Source organism: Hesperophylax consimilis, chromosome 17 (assembly GCF_061612785.1).
Source record: "Hesperophylax consimilis isolate HC1 chromosome 17, BYU_Hcon_1.0, whole genome shotgun sequence".
NCBI classification, from domain to species: domain Eukaryota; kingdom Metazoa; phylum Arthropoda; class Insecta; order Trichoptera; family Limnephilidae; genus Hesperophylax; species Hesperophylax consimilis.
In genome coordinates, this window is record NC_142852.1 from 30,490,738 (window position 1) to 30,511,870 (window position 21,133).

General features: G+C 33.8%; 1 protein-coding gene across 1 annotated transcript; it reads left to right on the top strand.

The window, feature by feature from the left end:
• The first annotated feature begins 10,750 nt into the window (after positions 1-10,750).
• LOC149416406 (clotting factor C-like) lies at positions 10,751-21,127 on the top strand. Its single transcript, XM_089641994.1, has 6 exons — positions 10,751-10,760; positions 11,591-11,758; positions 12,522-12,643; positions 13,775-13,954; positions 20,758-20,994; positions 21,089-21,127. Exons 1-6 carry the CDS (start codon positions 10,751-10,753, stop codon positions 21,125-21,127), a joined length of 756 nt encoding a protein of 251 aa, XP_089498120.1.
• Positions 21,128-21,133: the final 6 nt, after the last annotated feature.

The following is a 21,133-nucleotide window of genomic DNA, read 5'->3' on the forward strand; positions in this document are numbered from 1 at the left end:
TCAAAAAAAAATTTCCCACCTTTTTCCGATCTAAAAAACTCATTATAATAAGTACCCGTCAAAAATACCTACTAAAAATACCCATCGAAAATACCCATCAAAAATACCTACTAAAAATCCCATCAAAAATACCCATCAAAATTATCTATTAAAAATACCCATAAAAATACCTGGTAAAAGTACCTATTATAAATACCCAACCAAAATACCCATCAAAAATACCCGTCAAAAATACCTACTAAAAATACCCATCGAAAATACCAATCAAAAATACCTGGTAAAATTTATTTTATTTATTTATTGGATAATTTGTATAGCGCCGCTTTTGTGAGATATCACCTCAGGGGCGCTTTACAGTTGATGCAGGTATTACAAAATATATATATATTACAAAAATAGAGTGAAGTTAAGTTAAGTAAAATGAGGTATAGTAACAGGTGACACGAAGATAGAAGATGGAGACTCTGCAGCAAGAATCCTAGGTTGTGAAGAAACTGGTCCAGCTGCTGCAGCAAAAGAGTCCACCGCGTCCACCAACAGTGCCAGCATGAGGTTATAAATATTTAGTCCCGGTATAAAATACTTACGAAAAAATTTCAGATATGTACTTCCCCATGTGTGATTACCATAAAAAAATTACCAAATGCATGGTGGGAAAGGATGGCTACGAAATTCCCTGTCAAAAAAAAATTCCCCATATTTTTCCGATCAAAAAAACTCACTATAAAAAGTACCCGTCAAAAATACCTACTAAAAATACCTACCTATCGAAAATATCCATCAAAAATAGCTATTAAAAATACCCATCAAAAATACCCATCAAAAATACCCATCAAAAATATCTATTAAAATACCCATAAAAATACCTGGTAAAAGTACCTATTAAAAATACCCATCGAAAATACCCATCAAAAATACCCGTCAAAAATACCCGTCAAAAATAGCCACTAAAAATTCCCACCGAAAATACCCATCAAAAATACCCATCAAAAATACCCGTCAAAAATACCTACTAAAAATCCCTATCGAAAATACCGATCAAAAATACCTACTAAAAATACCCATCAAAAATACCCATCAAAAATACCCGTCAAAAATACCTACAAAAAATACCCATCAAAAATACCTGGTAAAAGTACCTATTATAAATATTTAGTCCCGGTATAAAATACTTGTGAGTATTTTGGAACAAAGAATTTTGGAGATTTCTCACAAGTACAAAGTATCGCATGAAAATACCCAATACTTTTACTGGGTACGATAAATACGCCTCCCTTCTACTGCAGTGGTGCTAATACCTAAAAATTGACAATTGACAAAAGAGGATTCTCTTCTGAGGTTTAGATAAAGTAAATGTTAAAAATGTACGAACCTTTAGCAAAGTTCACCACCAGTTTCTTTACAGGCTCTTTCCTAGCACCTAGCGGTCAGAGGTAAAACTAGGGCTAACAGATAAAACAGATGTTTTGCCTTATCAATTGGCTTTCTTTGACAGTGTTTGTTTACAATGTGTTTTACTTGGTTAGATTGTAAAAAGCCTCGCCGACTGGATTCCTTCTTCTTCTCTCCTATAAAATAGTAACAAGCAGTCATTATGGTCTACAGACCATTAGTAAAAGTGTTTTGTCCGGGTCGGGAATAATTTAACTCTTTGTAACATTAAATATAGTGAAATGCAGTTTGTGCAATAAAAACAACAAAAAAAACATGCGTCTGTTATTGAAAACTTCATCAAGCCCAAACAAATCTTAACAGTAAGTAATGTGTGTATTTTGTGTATAGGGTAAACATTTTTATCGCGCATGAGAACAGGTAAATCTACTCGTCATTATGTTTAGCAACGCTGTGAAATAATATGCCACCCTTTTTGTTTTCTCCCTCCTACAACACGGTGAAATCTTTCCATTCTTTAAAAAGACCCTCAATACAGCATCCTCGAAAATGAGCCCAGCCCTCAGAGTATGTAATATAAGGAATATAGATACTTAAGTATTAAACAATATTGCATTTTAGATCATCATTGGTTATGTATACCTTATCAGAAAAGAGGAGTTCTTGTGTCTGATAAGGAAGCCACGATTCTTACATATCGTTGCTTCCACCGCAAAATTACCTAACTGCAAAAATGTACTTTTACAGGAAAGCGAAAAAACCTTCCCATTTTAAAATTAGACTGATTTTTTTATTTTAATAAAAGACGTATCTAATGAATATTTTTTTCATTATATTTTATTTGGAAAAAATATATTTTTTTTAAACAGTGTAGTGGCAGTGTTAGATAAGTAATTTTGCTTTGAAAAATTTTTTCACTTATGGAATTTTGCATGTAAAATTTACTACCTAGAACAGAATATTTACATAATATTCGTTTTATAACACTAAAGTGACGAAAATAAAATAAATCAACAACAAGATGAACAAAAAATTAAGAAATTAGACGTCTGTGGTCTATCAAATAATAATGATTTTTGATAAAATAATATAAAAAATAACACTGTTCTATGACACTTAAAATAATAATTAATTAAAAAGTTTATCATAAAACTCCCAACAGAATTTCGGAAGGACACTTTTCAAGTCCTGGAGGTGGTCGAATTTTTCAATTTTGTTTAATTTTTTTCTGTCTCTTATATAGCTGTGCTGGTTGAGCGTAGTCGTTTAAGGTTGAAACTGGTGGCTTTAATAATGGCTTCCACGAATCATTATAATTAAATTTAAAGTTAAGTCTACCAGCCAAATATTGCAAGCATCTTAAATCTGCTACTGTTGGGTCACCTCTTCTATGTCCTGGACGAATTGAACTATAGACATTAACATCGTCATAATTCAAAAAATATTCGTAACTTAAATACTGAAGTGGGCTGAGAAATTCTAGCTTCTCTGCATACTCCCAGATAATCGGTTGGGAAGTAGATTTAGTTATTTTTAAGTTTTCGTTCAATTAAACTATGGCAGCTATGTACTTCCATTTGGATATGACCCTTTTCTAAATAGTTATGCTCTATTTCTATATTAATGTGAGTTAAACTTAATCTAAGTAGTGCGTTTGAAAGAGTTGTGTTTTTGTTTTGATAACCACAACCATCTGTGTACAAAACTATATTTTTGTTTGGGTGTTTGCCGCTATGTATGATTCTAAAACATTCACAAGTATTGCAGAAAATATATTGGAAATCTAACCCCCTTTACACTCATCCCATAGGTAGCAATAGCAATCTTTTGTTACCATGTTATAAATCGTATAATTGTGGACACAAAGTTTTGTTTTATAATAAAGTGCACTTGCTTTCAAAACAGGGGGCAAGTTTTACAGCTTGCATATCAATAGTGAACGTATGCCGTGCAATAATGTGACGGAAGCTTCGGTAGATTCTTTTAAAAAAATTATCATTACATTTCGCCCTTCTTCCATAATTGTATTATTATTGCGTCTGCGTAGTGGGACTTTCGAATTGGATTTGTGTGTGTGCATACCACTTTTGAAGGCTGTAATCCAATTCGTGACAGTAGCTGGATCTAAATAAAAAATACTGTCAAATGTCTTCTTACAAACTTGCTTTTTTTCTTCACCACTTTTCAAGTAGTAAACGTGAGAATATTGCCTTCTTGACTCTCACAGGCAGTAGGCCGCTTTGTAGGAATACTATCTGTTAAAGAGCTGATATATATATTTTTCATATCCCGGTTCATATTTTACCAAAAATAAGTAAACATTTGTTGCCTCTGAATATCATTAAATTCATGACAATATTTTTAGAAGTCAGGCATTTATTTGAAGAACAAATAGGTGCCTGGGATTCACTCAACAAGTATTTTCCATCATTTTGTTTTTTAAACCCATATAATCCTTTTCCTGCATTCTCTTTCTTTTGTTAGTTTCTCTTGTAGATATTGTTACTATGTTAGTATAATTTTCCAAACTAACATCTTCAATATTGTCAACACTCGCACTCGGAGGAAATTGTTTTCCTTGGGACATCGCCATCAGAATTTGAATCATCTGAGCTACTGCATTCTAATGCAGCCTTGTAATCAGAATCTAGGTTAACAGATACATCTTTGTCTTTTATTTTCAGAATTATATGAAATGTTGCATTCTGGTACAGCTTCGTTATCCGGATCTAGATTTTCAGACACTTTTTCCTCAGTGATAATCATTTCATTAATATTTAATTCATTCCCAGGATCATCGTAAGGAAATGTAATAATATCATCCATCAGCAGAAGTTGCTCAATATCAACGGCAGAGAAGTAATTCTCACTCATTATGTATGATGCAAAATTTGATAACTGCTAAAAAAAATGGCGGTAACAAAAATATTCTAACTTGCAAAAATCTATAACAGACAAGTTCAATAAATTGTTATATTTAAACATAACTGACTAGTTATAAGTGTATTTCATGTATAAATGGATTTATAAATAACTTATATATTTGTCACAGTTCACTTTGCATGGTAAATTCTATTTAAAATTACAATTTCGGAGTTTGAATGCAGCGCAACACAATGCGTGAAATCTCTCAAGTTAAAATGGCAGTTAGATAATTTTGCAGGCACAAATGAGAAGCTGTCAGATAGGTAATTTAAAATTTGAATTTTCATTTAAAAACCATATTTTTGTTAATTGTATAATTTTGTATGGACGTAAGGGTCATAATTGCAGACGAATTTGCATCATTAGTCCAAAAAGTGAAATTTGTCAGTTAGGTAATTTTGCGGTGGAAGCAACGATATGTTTTATGTTATAATTATATTTTTGAATAGAATATTGATTTTTCAATGTAATGTTTAATTTTAGTTTTTAATTGAAATTTTTTATTTCATTTATTTGTTCTGATTTGTCGAAAATACATCGCAGTTCAGAAGAAAAATTATTGTAGTTTTTTTATGGCTTAGTAAATATAGTAGTTTTGGATTTGTGTTGTTAAAATTAGGTGTAATAAATTGATTGCCATTTCTCATTAGTTTGTAAAATTCTTTGTTATTTTTTTCTTTGCACATTATTACAATGGAATCTTGCTTAAATATTTCCAAGACATTTGGTACTGGATACAATTTAAAAAATGATTCTGTTGTGAATGTTGAATATTTTTTTAAAATTATTTAAACCTCGTTAAAAACGAGACATCAAACCGTTTCCTAATAAAATGTTAGTTCTTTCCGAATATATCGGAACACTGTCCATGAAACTGTGTTTGCCCTGGACGAAATGCGAAAATATGATTTTTAAGAACACGTGTTCCGATGTCGCCCTTTTAATGTGACCACTATCAATTCATTCAATAGTACTGCGAATAATTTTAAGAAATTTTTAGTAAATTAGCAATAAATATATTTATTTTTTTTTTAAAAGAAAGACAAACATTCCCGGGTTACGAATAACCTGACAATATTTGAAAATCTCCTACTACCACCACCACAGTAAGCTGAAAATGTTGCTTGTGTTGTGATGGAGGACTTAGTCCGCCGAGGAATTGAACACACTACGCCTGGGTGGGACCCAAACGCGATGTCAACTCGGCCACCGATCGGTCAGATTTTGTATCAGTAGTTTCTACATACTTATAGTATGAAGTAATGCAGCTCTCAAACCATAAGTTGAGCTTCCCTGCTTCGTCTGTTGAGTATTTAAGCTCTGTTCGATCTGTCAATTGGTTATTTAGTGAAGTCAAGTTACCGATGTACATCAAACTGTGAACTTTCAAAATGTTTTGTGACCAACTATTCGTTCTGTTGTGCGCGATATTCTGTTATTGTTCTGGAGACCAGTTTGAGGACAGTACGTAAATACATTACAGATTATCAAATAATGCGATTCATTAGATAAGAAATCAATGAAATTTTGTGAATGGATTCATGTTTTTAGGCTTGTTGTGTTTTATTATTTTATTATTTTGTCATCTTTGTGTTTGACTATTTCCTCGTGTTCGTGTTTGTTGACTGTTGGTGTTCTTCAGTAATTTTCATGCGAAGTTTAACAATACAAAGTTCCTACCTACTTCCTATCATATCTTAATACAGGGTTTTCCAATAAGAGGTGTTATTTTGAATAGCCCGCTATTTCGGTAGATGTTACTTTTGAAGCTGTAATTTTTTGACATTTGACAAGTAGAAACTACGCCATTAATAAAAATGGAACGATACAAGCTTCAACAACGCATTGAAATTATTAAAATTCACTTGAGTGAATCAAATGCAAATCATCTTGAGTGATGAGACCCATTTCCACCTCGGTGGCTTCGTCAACCACCAAAATCGTCGCATCTGGAGCTCGGAAAACCCAAGAGTTATTGTTGAAAAGTCTCTCTATTCTCAACGTGTGACTGATTGGTGCGGTTTATGGTCCGGCGGAGTCATTGGACCTTACTTTTTCGAAAATGAGGCTGTAGCAACAGTTACGGTGAATGGATGCTATCTGGAGATGATTAATGATTTTTTATTGCCGGAATTGGATGGTATTAAACTGGATAACGCTTATTTTCAACAAGACGGCGCTACGTGCCACACAAGCAACGAAACCATTGATCTTTTACGATTGAATATCAAAATAACATCTCTTATTGGAAAACCCTGTATATAAAAATCACGAGTCACTGTCTTCGTAACACGCTAATCTCTGAAACCACCGAACCGATTTTAATGAAAATTTGTGAATGTGTATGGCTGGTTCCAGCTTTAAATAAAGGATAGTTTTTTTTAATCCGATACGTGTTGCTGTTGTCGAGATCTAAAAATAAAATTAAAAATATAATAACGATTTTTTTTCAGATTGCTCTTCTAAAAATACACACAACCACAAATTTTAACTTCACTACATAGAGGGCGGTCTGTGGCAGGACAACGTATTATTATTACAGAATGCATTCCAAATGGTTGAGTTAAATTCTAACAGGTTTATAATATTAATATGTAAAAAAAATTGCCTGCGTATGTTTGTGCTCGCAAAACTCGAAAAGTAGTCGACCGATATCGCTTAAAATTTCTAAGTTTGTTGTTATTTGTGCCAGGTGTGTATGGAGAGCGGTTTTCATGGTAGAATAAGTCAGGGACACCTTTGGAAGACTTAAGGCGAAGCTTAACAATAATAAAAATATGCTTTAGATAAATTGAAGGTTTTCCTATCGTTTCGCTTGAGTAGAATACAAATAAATAAAAAAAATACTCAATATAATATATATAAATGTAAACTACTAAAAAAAATATTTGTTCAATGGAAATGTATGAACGCGTAAAGGAAACAACTTTTCAAAAATACAGTATTATAGCTAAGATTATCTGTGACAGTTTCACTTGATTCACTTTTTTGCTTTCTTATAAAATTATTTGCAAAATAAATAAAATCCAGTTTTGTGCTTGAAATCGAACGTTTCTAGACTCCGTTTGTCAAGCGATTTTAATGTCCATTACAGTATAAAGTATATCAAGAATATATACATTTTTGACTTGTAGCTTCCTATTAACGCATTATCTTTGCACCGGAATTAATGTAGTTTTTTTATATACAGAAATACATTGCTTGAAGGTTAAACGATAAACTTCGTAGAATGATTGCAATTTCCAGATAAAATAGGACAAGGAAAATCTAATATGATTACAAAAGGTCACATAGTAATGTTTATTTATAGATTGACTATATAATTTTTCGTAAAAACAATTACTGTTTTAGAAACAAGATACAATTATCTTTCCGATGCATGCATTTAAAATAAACATTACTTTTTCTAAATAATAAATTTTTAATATCAAAAAATGTTGTTTGTGCTTTGATAATGGACTTATCTTGCAGAGAATTGAACTCGCGACGCCTGGGTGAGAATCCGACGCATTTGTCCACTCTGTTACTATTTTATTTATGTGTAAAAAGGAACAAGAGTCCCAACTGCTACCAACCTATGGCATTCCCAATTGGGTTACGTTGTGGGGCTGAACGTAGTGGGGATGTGAAATAAATAGGAAAGAGGAAGGCGGGGAAGTACCTAGCTATTCAGATCTGGTCACCAAACACGGATAAAGAGTTTTCAAACAACGTTTTAATTCTGAATGGTGGTCTAACACCAAGGCAATACTGAGAGTATATCGCATTCTGGAACGTGCCGCAAGTCTGCGAATTAACCCTCGACTTTCAGCTTGCTATTCAAGACCACGGGGCCGTAAAATTTATTTATTAATACATGATTTAGAGGGTACATATGGTTTTTGTGATATTTCACCCTCCATGCTAGGGATGACCCTGTGTTATGGAGGGTGAATTTCACAGTTTTTACAGAATCTTTACATTACTATAATATGAAAAAGAAAAATGATGTAAAGCTAGTTTGGGTTGCAAGAAGAGAATGGAGAAGTTAGAGAATTATAAGAAGACAAAAAAAATATTAGTAAATAGATCACACTAATTAATTATGTACATACTATACCGCTAAGTTAGGAAATAAGGATATATTATGTTTTGTCTGAAAGGTGATTCAATTGATAGAGTGTAGAATGAATGGGTATTGTAGTTGTAATGTATTCCGTGTGTAAGGATCCATTTCGTTATTTGTTTTTTAAAGGAATTGGGTTGACTCACGGTTTTTAGGTTTTCAGGGATAAGTTTAAAGATTTTAGGAGCTAGAAAGAAAAATGAATCCTATAATTTCTATACCCGCTATATCCGATTTTTTGACAAAATGATCTGAGTATGACATCTTGTTCACATTTTTGCGACAACAAGATGAGCCTAAAATTGAGTTTCAAAATCCTCTTTATCACGTCCAAAAACCATGTTAAAACTGCGAGTGAGAAACCAAATCCGCTATATCATACAGAAAGTCACTATCGAAACCCGCTATATCGGATTCAACCAATCACAAGCAGTTATTTTGCCAAAATACAACATGGCCGCCGCTCTGACGCCACGCTCGTGTGTCAAAATGATCTACGCGTGTGTTTCTAAACCCGCCATGTCGGCTCAGTTGACTTATAATTAATTCATTATATAAAAAATTGTAATGCAATTACTTATGTACGCTAGAGATGTGACAGTTTTTTGCGGTTTTCTCCAAATCAATGAAAGTTGATATAGCGGGTATAGAAATTAGACGACTCAAATTGTCTTTGAGCTGACGTTGTTTGTAGCGATGGTACTTTGTAGTGACCGTTGGTTATTGTTCTGGTGGTGTGTTTAGGACCTTATACTCTATGAGGAGTCGAGTGGAGGGGTATCTTGTCGGTCGCTTGTTAATGACACGTATTACCATTTTTTGGGCTTTTAGAAGAGGTTCGATGGTAGATTGTACACAGTCACCCCAGATTATAATGCCATAAGCTAGTAGGGATTGGCAGAGAGCGTAGTATATAGTTTTAAGAATTGAGGTGGTAAGGATATTTCTTAGATTTCGAAAAGCATAAGAGAGCTTGCGGATGCGTGGGGTTAGACTGGCCAAGTGCTGATCCCAACGAAGATGTTGATCAAATGAGTGCCGTGTATTTTCTATGAAGAGTAGCTAAGAGTCGTCCAGGCATCTTCCATGGTAGAATGCCCAGCCAGCCTCTGTATCATTTCTCCCAACATTGCCTATGGATTCCCGATGTAATCGCCGTCAGTAATTTTAATAGGATTTGGTCTTCTGACAAATAAAGTTTACTAACTTGGTTCATTCCCAATGTAAATTTAAGACCGTCGTTTAAAATCCAATGATCTTGAAGCAATCAAATGTTTTTAATAAATGCATTTCAGCTTCATAAATCCCACAATTATAATATCCAGTGATTGTTCACGGGCTAGTACACAAAAATATATACGATAATAATAATTTAAAATACATTAACCGTGCCAAACGTTTTGACGTTCGTGTACAATGTAATAAAGATTAAGAGGAAGCTTCAAGCCAAAAATGTGTATATTCTTGGTATACCTTATATTGTAGGTAAAAGGCATTGAAATCGATTGACAAACGGAGTCTTGAAACGTTCGATTTCAATCACAAAACTGGTTTTAATTTATTTTGTAAATAATTTATAAGAAAGAAAAAAGTTAATCATATGAAACTGTCACAGATAATCTTAGCTATAATACTGTATTGTTTAAAAGTTGTTTCCTTTACGCGTCCATACATTTCTATTGAAAATACATATTTTTTAGTAGTTTACATTTATATTTTTTATTGAGTAATTTATTATTTTATTTGTATTCTACTGAAGCAAAACGATAGGAAAACCTTCATTTTATCTAAAGCATATTTTTTGCCATTCTTAATGTACACCAATTCGTTATAAAGATTAATCAAAATAGTGATTTAGCATTAAGCTTCGCCTTATGCTAAATCACTATTTAAGTTGCGTCATAGACTGTGCGGGGAGTTGAGAGGTTGGGCAGTTAGGCCTGTTACATTATTTATTCAACGCGCAGAGGACTTTTACACGTAGGTGGTACAATTGTAAAATTACGTTAAAAAAAAACAAGTTAAAGAACAAGAACATAAATTAAAAAATACACCGATTTGACTGGTTTACAAAAATACAACTTTTATTTAGGAATAGTGTTGGAATAAATCTGTTACTTGATCCACAAAATTTGCAAATTTAATATTAAATACATCGACATCACTTAAGTATTGGTTTCCCATAGTGTGAAATCGTTGTATTGGGGAGTTCGCAATGTAATTGCGCTTATGTGTGTTGCAGTGGAATAGTGTATTTTGTCATGCTGTTATTGTAGGTATTCGTAAGTGAGTTGCATAAGTTCGCAACATTCGAATTTAGAGTTTAGAATGAGAAAGAGTAAGAAATGATATTGTAAGTCTTCTAGTGGGATATTTAATTAAGAATTTATAAAACGTAGATTTTTTTGTATTCCATGTTATCTTATTATGGAATTATTGCTTGAGGAGGAGCAACAAACTCGGCTATCAATTACATAGAAACCGCATAGAAAACGATCTTAAAGGTAATACCAAAAAAACATAGACTGACTGATACAGACCAAATATTCCACAGCTGTGACGTACTAGATATACGCCAATTATGCGTTAAAACACTACTAAACTACATTTTTGACAAAAAAATTTCAACATACACAAAATAACATTAACAGACCAGTTAGACAAGCGTACAAAGAAAACATAAGAACTCCGACAGTAAATTCAAGCTTTGGACAAAGTCACTACCAATACCATGCTATAAAAGCTTTCAACAGTAAAACTAGAAATTAAAATTGAGGAAAATAAAAATAAATTCACACACAAAATTACAAAATGGATTAAAGAACAAAAAAGACAATATTATCAAAATGTCATAGCATAAAATAAAAAATAAAACCTACACGTAACACACAAAACCAATATAAACACACAAGATTATATTTTAAATGTATTATTTTCTCTTTAAATATATTATGTAGATTATGTTTTCATATTATAAAATGAAGGCCTCAGCACAGGCAAGTCACCCAGTGAGGCCAACATTACTGGAAAACTGTGAAATGTAAAAAATATTGTACCAAATAAAAAAAAATAAAAAATGTGAATTTTGTAAGAGGGAAATCAAACTACTGAGTTGTATTCAATTATGCTGCTAACAAGATGTTGATGATGATGTCTTTATGTTTCCAGAATGCGGATTAGAAGCAGTCGCTTCAACGCCACTCTTGAGGGGAGGACTGGGAGGCGTGAGAGCAAAACAGTTCCCGTGGCACGTGGCCATCTTCCACACCAGAGAAGATAACCAGTTCAAGCAGATATGCGGTGGCAGCTTGGTGCGGAGTAATCTGGTCATAAGCGGTAAGTTCTGATGCAGACTCCCTAAAGTTAAAACCAACAGGAGTTCCATAAGATTCTTTTATAATAACAATATCAATCAGAATTGTTTAACATATCTATTTTATCAATTGTTTAAAAGTTCCAAACATTGCAAAAAGCGGTAAAGGTTGGGCCAGTAAGGTGTAAATCTTGACAGAAATTCTTAATACTAGTAAGAGAATCATAGGCATTTACCCATCGATATACAATAACGATAGATTAGTCCTCTAGTAACTTATTTTAATCTAAAAATGACACCCTTTAAGAGTAATTTCGTGAAACAACTCCCCATCGAGAGTAATTTAATATTTTATTTGTATTCTATTCAAGCGAAAAGATGGGAAAACTTTCAATATATCTAAAGCATATTTTTTGGTATTCATAATGTAGGTACACCAATTCGTTATAAGATCAAAATAGTGATTTAGCATGAAGCTTCGCCTTCAGAGAGATTTTCACAGACGAACTTGCTGGATAACAAATTTGCTCCATGCAGACCAACAAAAGGTACAAAGCAATGCTTCTTTCGATCTTTAGACTGCGAGATAATGCACATAAATGTTTGAACCAATAATTTGGTTTCGGTGTTATTTTTAAAATGTACACGCCCTATCTACTTAAAACTCGGTCAATAGATTTACTGGGTTTAAGGCGTGGCTAGTTCTAAGCAGTACTCTTGTCTTGTCGTGTGTCACATACATGAACTATTTTTAAATGTCCATTAAAAGCTTACTTTGTTTTGCAGCCGCGCACTGCTTCTCCGACCGAGCTCACAGCCACCAGGTTCAAGTGGCTGACTATCGAGTGGTTGGAGGAATCCGCCTTTCTTCCTGGATGTCTACGGAGATAGGCAGGCAGCAATCAGAGGTTTGTTTTTATTTATTTAAGCACAGTTTCAAGAATACAATTTTGTTGTTGCTTTCGGTCCTTAATTAATCCTTAATTAATTCCTTTCCACTTCTCTCTTACATCTGAACACATTTGGACATCATTTGTGCATGTATTATTTGGAATATTTAGTTAAGTATTACATTATTTGATTCCATTCGTAACGTTCGGCTTTTTTGCAAATACTACAAACTACAAGATTGTTTTCATTCGTTCGGAGAGACTCTAAATGACGAAAGGGTGGCACACTGGAGAAAAACCCTTTTCGTGTTTGAAGTGCAACTTAAGACTCTCTACATGAAGAAGGGGTTCCACAGTGGAGAAAATCGGTTAATGTTTGGAGTGCAACTATTAATAGTCTCAAAATGGAAATTTGACGAGCCACATTTTGGCTCACAATGGAGAAAAACCATTTCACTGTTCTGAGTGCTGTCAAATGAGGATTCAAATTGCGCCCATCTTTTACATTTATGAAAGTATAGTGTTTCTACATGATGCAAACTACCGATTGCAACTTGCAGCAAGTTATCAACTACTTATTGCCCTGTCTTAGCATCAAGGTTATGACAGTTCAACGTATCAGTAGCATAAAGAGAAAGGTTATATGAAGTAGTGTTTATCACAGGAGATTACCGATGTTCAATCTTTTCATTGAGATTCTGCAAACCATACGCAGGTGTGTACTTTATACATACACTCCTTTTTCCCAACGGGCAACATATAACAATATAGCCGATCACTCCTATATTTGAGTGAATTTCGTAAACAACTGCTCCAAATTTTAATGCGGCTGCGTGAAAATTTCTTGAAATGAGGTGTTGAAGTCTTCTCCCTTCTAAGGCAAATGAGTTAGCGTCTTCAACCTTCCAATATCTCCAATTACATTGTACCAAAATTATGGTATTTTTTATGTTTCGTTTCCAGGCTGCTGCAATAGCTGAAACTTCTTCAATCCGCATAATTATTGTTCTGTCACTGTGCAGCTTCAATTGTATTATTGTCAAATTTGCGTTTTTTTGTTGTTCCGTTATTCCTTACCATGCCGCGATGAAACCCAAGGCGCTATGATATTCGGACTCTCCAGTAACATTTATACAAATAATGTTTCAGGTACGTGAAGTTCATCTGGGAGAGTACTACGGAGCAAATATCCTACATTTTCAACATGACATCGCTATTGTCCAACTAATGAGTGCGTTCACGTTCTCCGACACGATCCGCGCAGTCTGTCTGGACCTGACAGACATGGACCTGTACACCAGGCAGACCAGCCCGGGCAGTGTGGGCATGGTAATTATCTTATTTAATAGTGGTGGAAAGTTTCAGTATCACCGTGTACGAAGGATTTATCAGCAACTAGCAAGACGACATCGCAATTGTCCAGCTAATGAGGGCGTTCACTTTCTCCGATACGGTATGCTCAGTCTTCCAGAGGCCTTAGCATGAGAAGTCGATATAGCCCTGTAGCAATACGATATCGTTAAAATACGTCATCAATAAGCACTTAACGACATATTATGCTAGCACGATCAAAATATAATAACCGACGATTGTTAAAATTCCATGTCTATGGTCAAAGTAGCGACGGTATCGTTAAAATTGCGAGCATGAGAATGTATCGATAGGATAACTTCCGACCGACGGTTGCTAAAAGCCCGCCGAATATAACGTGGGGTCTTGAGTGTCAGTTAAAACTTTGGTTGGCTGTCGATATACGTATTTTTTTAATAATGTCGTTCATTATGCAAAATTTCTGGTTCAATGAAAGGAGGAAGGTTAGGGAAGATCGTAGGATTGAAAGGCGTCGTTTACACGATCAATTGAATCCGTTCGAACTTGCAGAGACGGAATTCAGACAATTGTTTCGAATATCTCGTATTATGGCTAGAGATCTCATTGATGAATTAACTCCTTTTCTAGTGTCAAAAAATACATTAGGACTTCCAGTATACATTCAAGTGAGAGTATTAAATATTATTGATATCTTAGTAAAACAAAAACACAATATAAATCTATCCACCACTGGAACGACCACGTGAAATAAAAAAATTTGCTTCGATTGCTAGAGATTTCCAGATGATAACTTTTCGCCGACATTTAAAAAATCATAACTTCGAATTTTAACATGGAAACATAAAAACTTATTAAAGTGCTATATAGTCATTATTCATTGACTATATAGCACTTTACCTGTATTTATCATAATATCAGCATTTTGAATATCTTAAAATACTGCGTTTGATTGAAATATTAGTAAAACTAACTTCAAAATTCTCATGCTAAGGCCCCAGGACGGGGGCTAACACGGTCGATCGATAAAGATTTTATCGATCATATCGGTAACTTGTTATCGTTAAGATATGTCTGAATAAAAACATTTTTAGGAATTATTTCAAGTTTCCGCGTGTTCTAAACGTCAGAGCTAAGAGTTTTACACAGCAAGTGGTTTTACAGTTTATCAATAGATGATATGTTTATCGATACATATAATATATACAATTCTAATACAATACATATAACAAATTGATAATTAGATAAGTCCACCATAATTGCAAAAACAACATTTTTCGCTTAAGGCGATGCCATACGTAGTAATGCAAAATCATTTGTTTTTGGTTTGAAAATTTGGTCGCCTAGAAATGTTTCAGATGCTTTTATTAAATACTGCGAGTAGAATACATTTAAAATAATCGAGTATTTTTTAGATAAGTCTTTTTATAAGCCCAGAAAAAAATAATGTATAAGGCCTGTTAAAACTGCTTTAAAGTTCAAAATCTCCTACTTACGAACCCATTTTCGTTTATGATTTTATTGAATAATGTGGAAAATTAAGTTATCTATAAAATGATCGAAAAAAATTAAATATTCATGCCTGAACATCCACAAAATAAAATAAAAGGCACGTTTTGGCCATGTTTTTTTCCTGCATAGATAAAAACAGGCGGATGGTGTTAAGCGGGAATTTAAACCTTATCGCCATCTACGTAAGGGTTGTTATTGATAGCGGCTCAATTTAAAATACAACACGACGTAGTGTATCGTCTTAAATAAAAATTTTAATTTCTTTTTATTGTGTCCTCAATGTGTATCGTTTTGGCATCTAGCCAGCGCCCAGTCCGAGTTTGGGGCCTTAGGGATAATTTGATTTCTTAATTTCCGAGTCCTGTGCACTCAATCTGTACCATTTTTACAGCATCCCCAAAGATGATATATTGTGCTTTAATGTACTTATTTCCTTTCCTATTATTACATGTTTTTAAGACAAAATAATGTGATTTAAGTCGATACAAAAATGGTTTAGATCAGTGGCGGTTCTTCCCTTAGGTCAATTGGTGTTTGATCCCCCGAAATTATAACACAACAATAATTATCAATTATGTGCATCAAAACAACTGGTCTTATTCTTAATTTATTTAAGGCCAAGTGTAGACCTGTCAAAATCAACTATTTTCGACACACAAGAACTCTGTTGTTCATTTCCAAAACAATATTTTTTTCTAACTAGAATTTATTTTAAAAACGTTTGCCTGAAAACAGTAAGATGGCGGTAATGTAAGTCTTCGTTATCATCGTTATAAAAGTTATGAATTTCAGTTACCAGATGGCACTATTTTTTTGTATTATTTATTTTATTAGTTTAAACATTAATTAAACATAATTGTAACATTTAATTTAATTGTATGTATTTCAATATTTTTACAGAAAGCCTGACATTTCATTTTATATTATTATTATAACTATTTTAGATGGGGAAGAGGAAGGTGGGGAAGTACCTGGCTATTTAGATCTAGTCACTAAACACGGCTAAAGCCATTTGGAGAAACGTTTCAATTCTGAATGGTGGTCTTACACCAAGGCGATACTGGGAGTATCTTCCACTCTGGAACGTGCCGCATATATAGTATTTATTATTTTAATTAATCAATTGTGAAATACCACAAATCAATCAAATAAAATTTATTTGCGTACACTGGGTTCGAACCCGCGACCTTCGGAATGGGAGTCCGAAGCCTTACCACCGGACTACGCCGCACAGTGGGCTGAAAATCGCCTTTCATAGACATAGAGACTTGAATTTTCAAGCGTATTTTTTTTGGCTAGAAATGGATTTATGCTATATATTTAAATGCTTTACATATGAGTATGCTTTGTCTAGTTTACAATATTTTATTTACACTGCAAGCCTAAAAGCATTTAAGCATTAAAATGAATCATCAACATTCAAAAATGTTTTTTTCAACTTTGAGGATTTAAAAAAAAATCGCATGATGCGCCACAATACGAAGTGTGTCAAAAAAATACAAATAAATAGTATTATATCTGTGTGTAAGGATGGAATGGCCAACCTTATGATTCCAGAGATAGCCTCATTTTTAATGTCAGTGCCATACAATTTTTTCTTAAAAAATGATAACTCCTTCATTTGTACACGCAATGGGTTCGTACGAAATTTTATAGCATATTAATGATCAGCAAAATCCATTTCTAGCCAAAAAAATACTCTTGAAAATTCAAGTCTCTATGTCTATGAAAGGCGATTTTCAGCCCACTGTGCGCCGGCCGTCAGATGCATGCATTGTTAAAAATATACCTACCTACATCTGGTAAAAAAACAGAGAATCTGTGCCCGTTCTCCCTCGGTCAACAATAACCGTCATAAATAACATTATTGTTTTCTAAGGCCCACAGAAATAAAAAAAAAAAAAACATTGCGGCTTCGACCTAACCGTCCACAAAATGTGATTCAACAAATTGCATCTGGAACGAAACTGGCAAATATTCAACTTGACTAATTTTAACAATTAGTTTGAAAGCTTGTTCAGAAGGTCAGCGGTCCTATATCGATTTATTATTGTTTTTGTAAATTATTCTCAAAAAACATGAATGAAAAGACCAAACACAAATAACCTGACTGCCATATGTTGTGGTTAGAGTATTTTGAAGCGAGCAAGCGTAATTACTATTGCCACGTAATTATGGTGCACGTGTGAGTCAACGCTCATAAAGGCAACTCAAACAAACCTCATCCTCAAAAAGTGTCGCTACGTTTGAATATATGGTTATAGGTTTTCAAGTTACAACATAAATATGTTTTGTCAAAAAAATAATGCTCAGTGACGGATTACATTGAGGTGCGACAACAGGGTTTGTTGCTTTTCATCTTCATAATATTACGTTGTGACTAGACTTGTGCTTTGCTTATTTGGTACACATTAGTTTTTTTAAATATTTTATTATAAAAGTGATTCAGTGCAGTGCAGTGCAGCGCCTTTACTTTCTTTATATATAATGACGAAACGGAAAATTACGGGAAAATTTGCAAATGTATGATTTGTCTGATTATATTTTTGTAATTGTTTGTACCTATTTATGAATTAACTGAATTTTTACAAGTGAATTGTTCTCACAAAAGAGGGAACATCTAATAAATAAATAAATCATGTTTGTTTTTATTATTTTGGCAAAATAAAATGTTCATGTAAAATATTGTATGAAAAAGTGACAGTATTAATTTATAAACACATTGAAACGAAAGGAACGAAGCAACCGCAAGCAGCGTTATGCGTTGTTTGCGGTTGCTTCATTCCTTTCTCAAAGACAAATACATAGCACTATCATTTTTATGTAACATGGGATGCTAGGAAGAGGAATATGGGAAAATACCTGGCTATACAGATCCGGTCACCTAATACGGCTAAAGCCGTTTCAGGCCACATTCCGATTCTTTTTTTTAAATGGGGTTGTTGTGAGACTGAAGGTATTGTGGACCTCGAAGGAGATGACGTAGAGGAAGGTGGGAAAGTACCTGGCTATTCAGATCTGGTTACCAAACACTAATTGTAAAATAGTACAAATTAATTTTAGTAAAATTTATTTGAGCCCGCGACCTTCGGATTGCTAGTCGAGAGCCTTACCCCTCGATAACGGAGGTCAAGATTTAGGTACGTTTTAAATTATGTTTTGCATTTGAAAGTAGACGTTTATTACAATTTGGGAGGAGGGTATGTGTACCGCCGTCCCGGGAACCATTTATTGGATAACCCACACTTCTGCCATAGGTCACCCCAAGTTGTTGGATATGTTTGGTGACTTAGCAGGAGTGCCCGAGTTTATGGGGTGAGGTGTGTTGGGAGCTTGGCGGCGGGTGCGCCTGCCTAATAACTGCGTGGTGGGCCGGATCGATTAGTCCTCTTCCAACGAATGGCCTTGCAACGCAGTAGGAGAGTTAGATTCTTATGTATATCACTCGAACACACTGAACCTCAGATTACTACCCACCCATCAAACCTATTTACTTCCCAGAACTCACTCTCCTTCCTTTCCTTCAAAATTCCCCCAACACGCGGTAATTACACTAGTAATTACGCTTGCTCGCTTAGACTTTCGTGTACAGAATAGCATAACTCATGCAAACACAAACTCACACACCTAATAGGTTAGATTTTTTTTCTCTTTTTCTTTTTGTACTTATTTAGTACTTTGATATAAAAAAAACAAATTCCTGTAATATCGAAAAATCTGTTTTTGAAAAAATAATAAAATACACAGATTTAGGAAATGAGTTCAAAAGAATTTGACATTCTCAGACTATAACAATATTACCATTTGTAATTTCGGCTACTGGCATTATACCTAGCTCTCTTATAAAAAATTTAGGCGTATTAGATCTATCAAAAAATTTATATATAAAAATGCAAAAGTCAGTCATTTTAAATACATGTGGGTTTACAAAATATTATCATATTATTAATATTTAATTTTTAAAAATATGGTATAATATCGTATAATTTAATAATAATAATATTTTAATATATTTTAATTATAATATATATTTTAATAATTATCATATAATTTAATAAATAATAACTTAATAATATAATCGGTTTGAAAAATAAACAATAACGAAGACTCCGACCATGATAGCGCCATCTGTTGGGATATTTAAAAGAAGCTTTTAGTTCAATGTTCTACCGTATTAAAATTTTCAAATAGGCGCCACCAGACGGTCTTTTTTAAAAGTCATTTAAAAATCTAAGTGTTCTTTCTTAAATTAAAGTATAAAAAATATTAAATTAACTTTAAAAAATGGAAAAATATAATACCAATAATTTATCGTTTAGTTTTGTTAAATAAACGTATCCAAAGTTTTATAATCTGCATTTTAAAAACAAGAACAATTAGTGTTTATGAAAAAATTAAACTACGAACCTATTTTATTTATCTTTTAGTTTTTTTTTTCGTACGTTTAAAGAAAACCCCTTCAGGTATTTTTTGACGATATTCAGCCTTTAATAGTATTTTTTAAAACGCACGTATTACGGTCTGAAAAAGGTCATATTTTCGATTTGATTTTGATAATTACTAAGCCTATGTTAATTTAAAAAATGTATAAAAAAAATTTTACTTGTTGAAAACACTATCATTATCGATTTGCTTAATAATATTATCATTATTTTAAATTAATAAAAAACTACACTCGGCCTTAAAATGCAACGCGAAACAGCGGCGGCGGCAAGTGACTAGTAGTGACCTCTGTTGTCTCTAATAGAAGCTTTCATTCACAAGTCCATACTATTCGCTGGGTCAATTTAAAGAATGTCCACTTTGGCATCTTCTGTCCCTATGCGCGCCATAGAATAAACGAGATGGCACTATATTTGTCTTCGAAGTAAAAATTAGGTACCGAAGAAAGCTTCGGGACGCTAAGGTCATGGCCGCGAGGGAGATAGCACGGTGAATATTATATGTTTTACAGAGATGGTCACATTAAGATATATCGGTTTTTCATTTTACACGCTTGTAGTGTGTGGAACAATGGTTGTTTTTCAATTGGATAATTTGGGAAAGGTTTGGAATAATCCTTCGTGTTGTTATTGATTTTGAATGGAGCTGAAGAATGAAACAAAACAAAAAATGTAAAAGATCATTGTCAAATAGAATCAAACTCTTGGTTTATTTACTAATGTTGTGCAAAACTACGTCTCGGACTCTAAATACTATAACAAATTGATATAGATAATGATATAATAAAGATATGCCTGGATCCCTAGAACCACCTCCGGTTGTGATGAATGATAGTGTTTGTCTTGCAGGTGGCGGGTTGGGGACTAACGGAATCGGGTACCCCATCGGACGTACTCAACTTCCTGGGGGTCCCTGTGGTGGCGCGTGTGGAGTGCTTCGAGAAGCTGCCGCCCAACTTCAAGTCCTTCTTAACGCCAGATAAAATATGCGCTGGACTTACTAATGGTAAATTCACGAATACCGACACTATAAATAATCTTCCTTCAGGGAATAGTCATGTGCCCGGAAGACAGCGGGACGGGGTGGTTATACTGCAGATGGATGCAAACTCCCGTACACCTACCGCAAACTGCAACTGTCAATAATAATAACTAACCAACTCTTTTCATTCCGTTCCAGGAACAGCCGTATGTCAGGGAGACAGCGGTGGCGGGCTAGTATTCC

Excerpts from the sequence above, each read along its gene's own strand:
- LOC149416406 (XM_089641994.1), top strand. Across the intron at positions 11,759-12,521 it reads GAGTAATCTGGTCATAAGCG|CCGCGCACTGCTTCTCCGAC; the intron begins GTAAGTTCTGAT and ends TTTGTTTTGCAG. Across the intron at positions 20,995-21,088 it reads GAAGACAGCGGGACGGGGTG|GAACAGCCGTATGTCAGGGA; the intron begins GTTATACTGCAG and ends ATTCCGTTCCAG.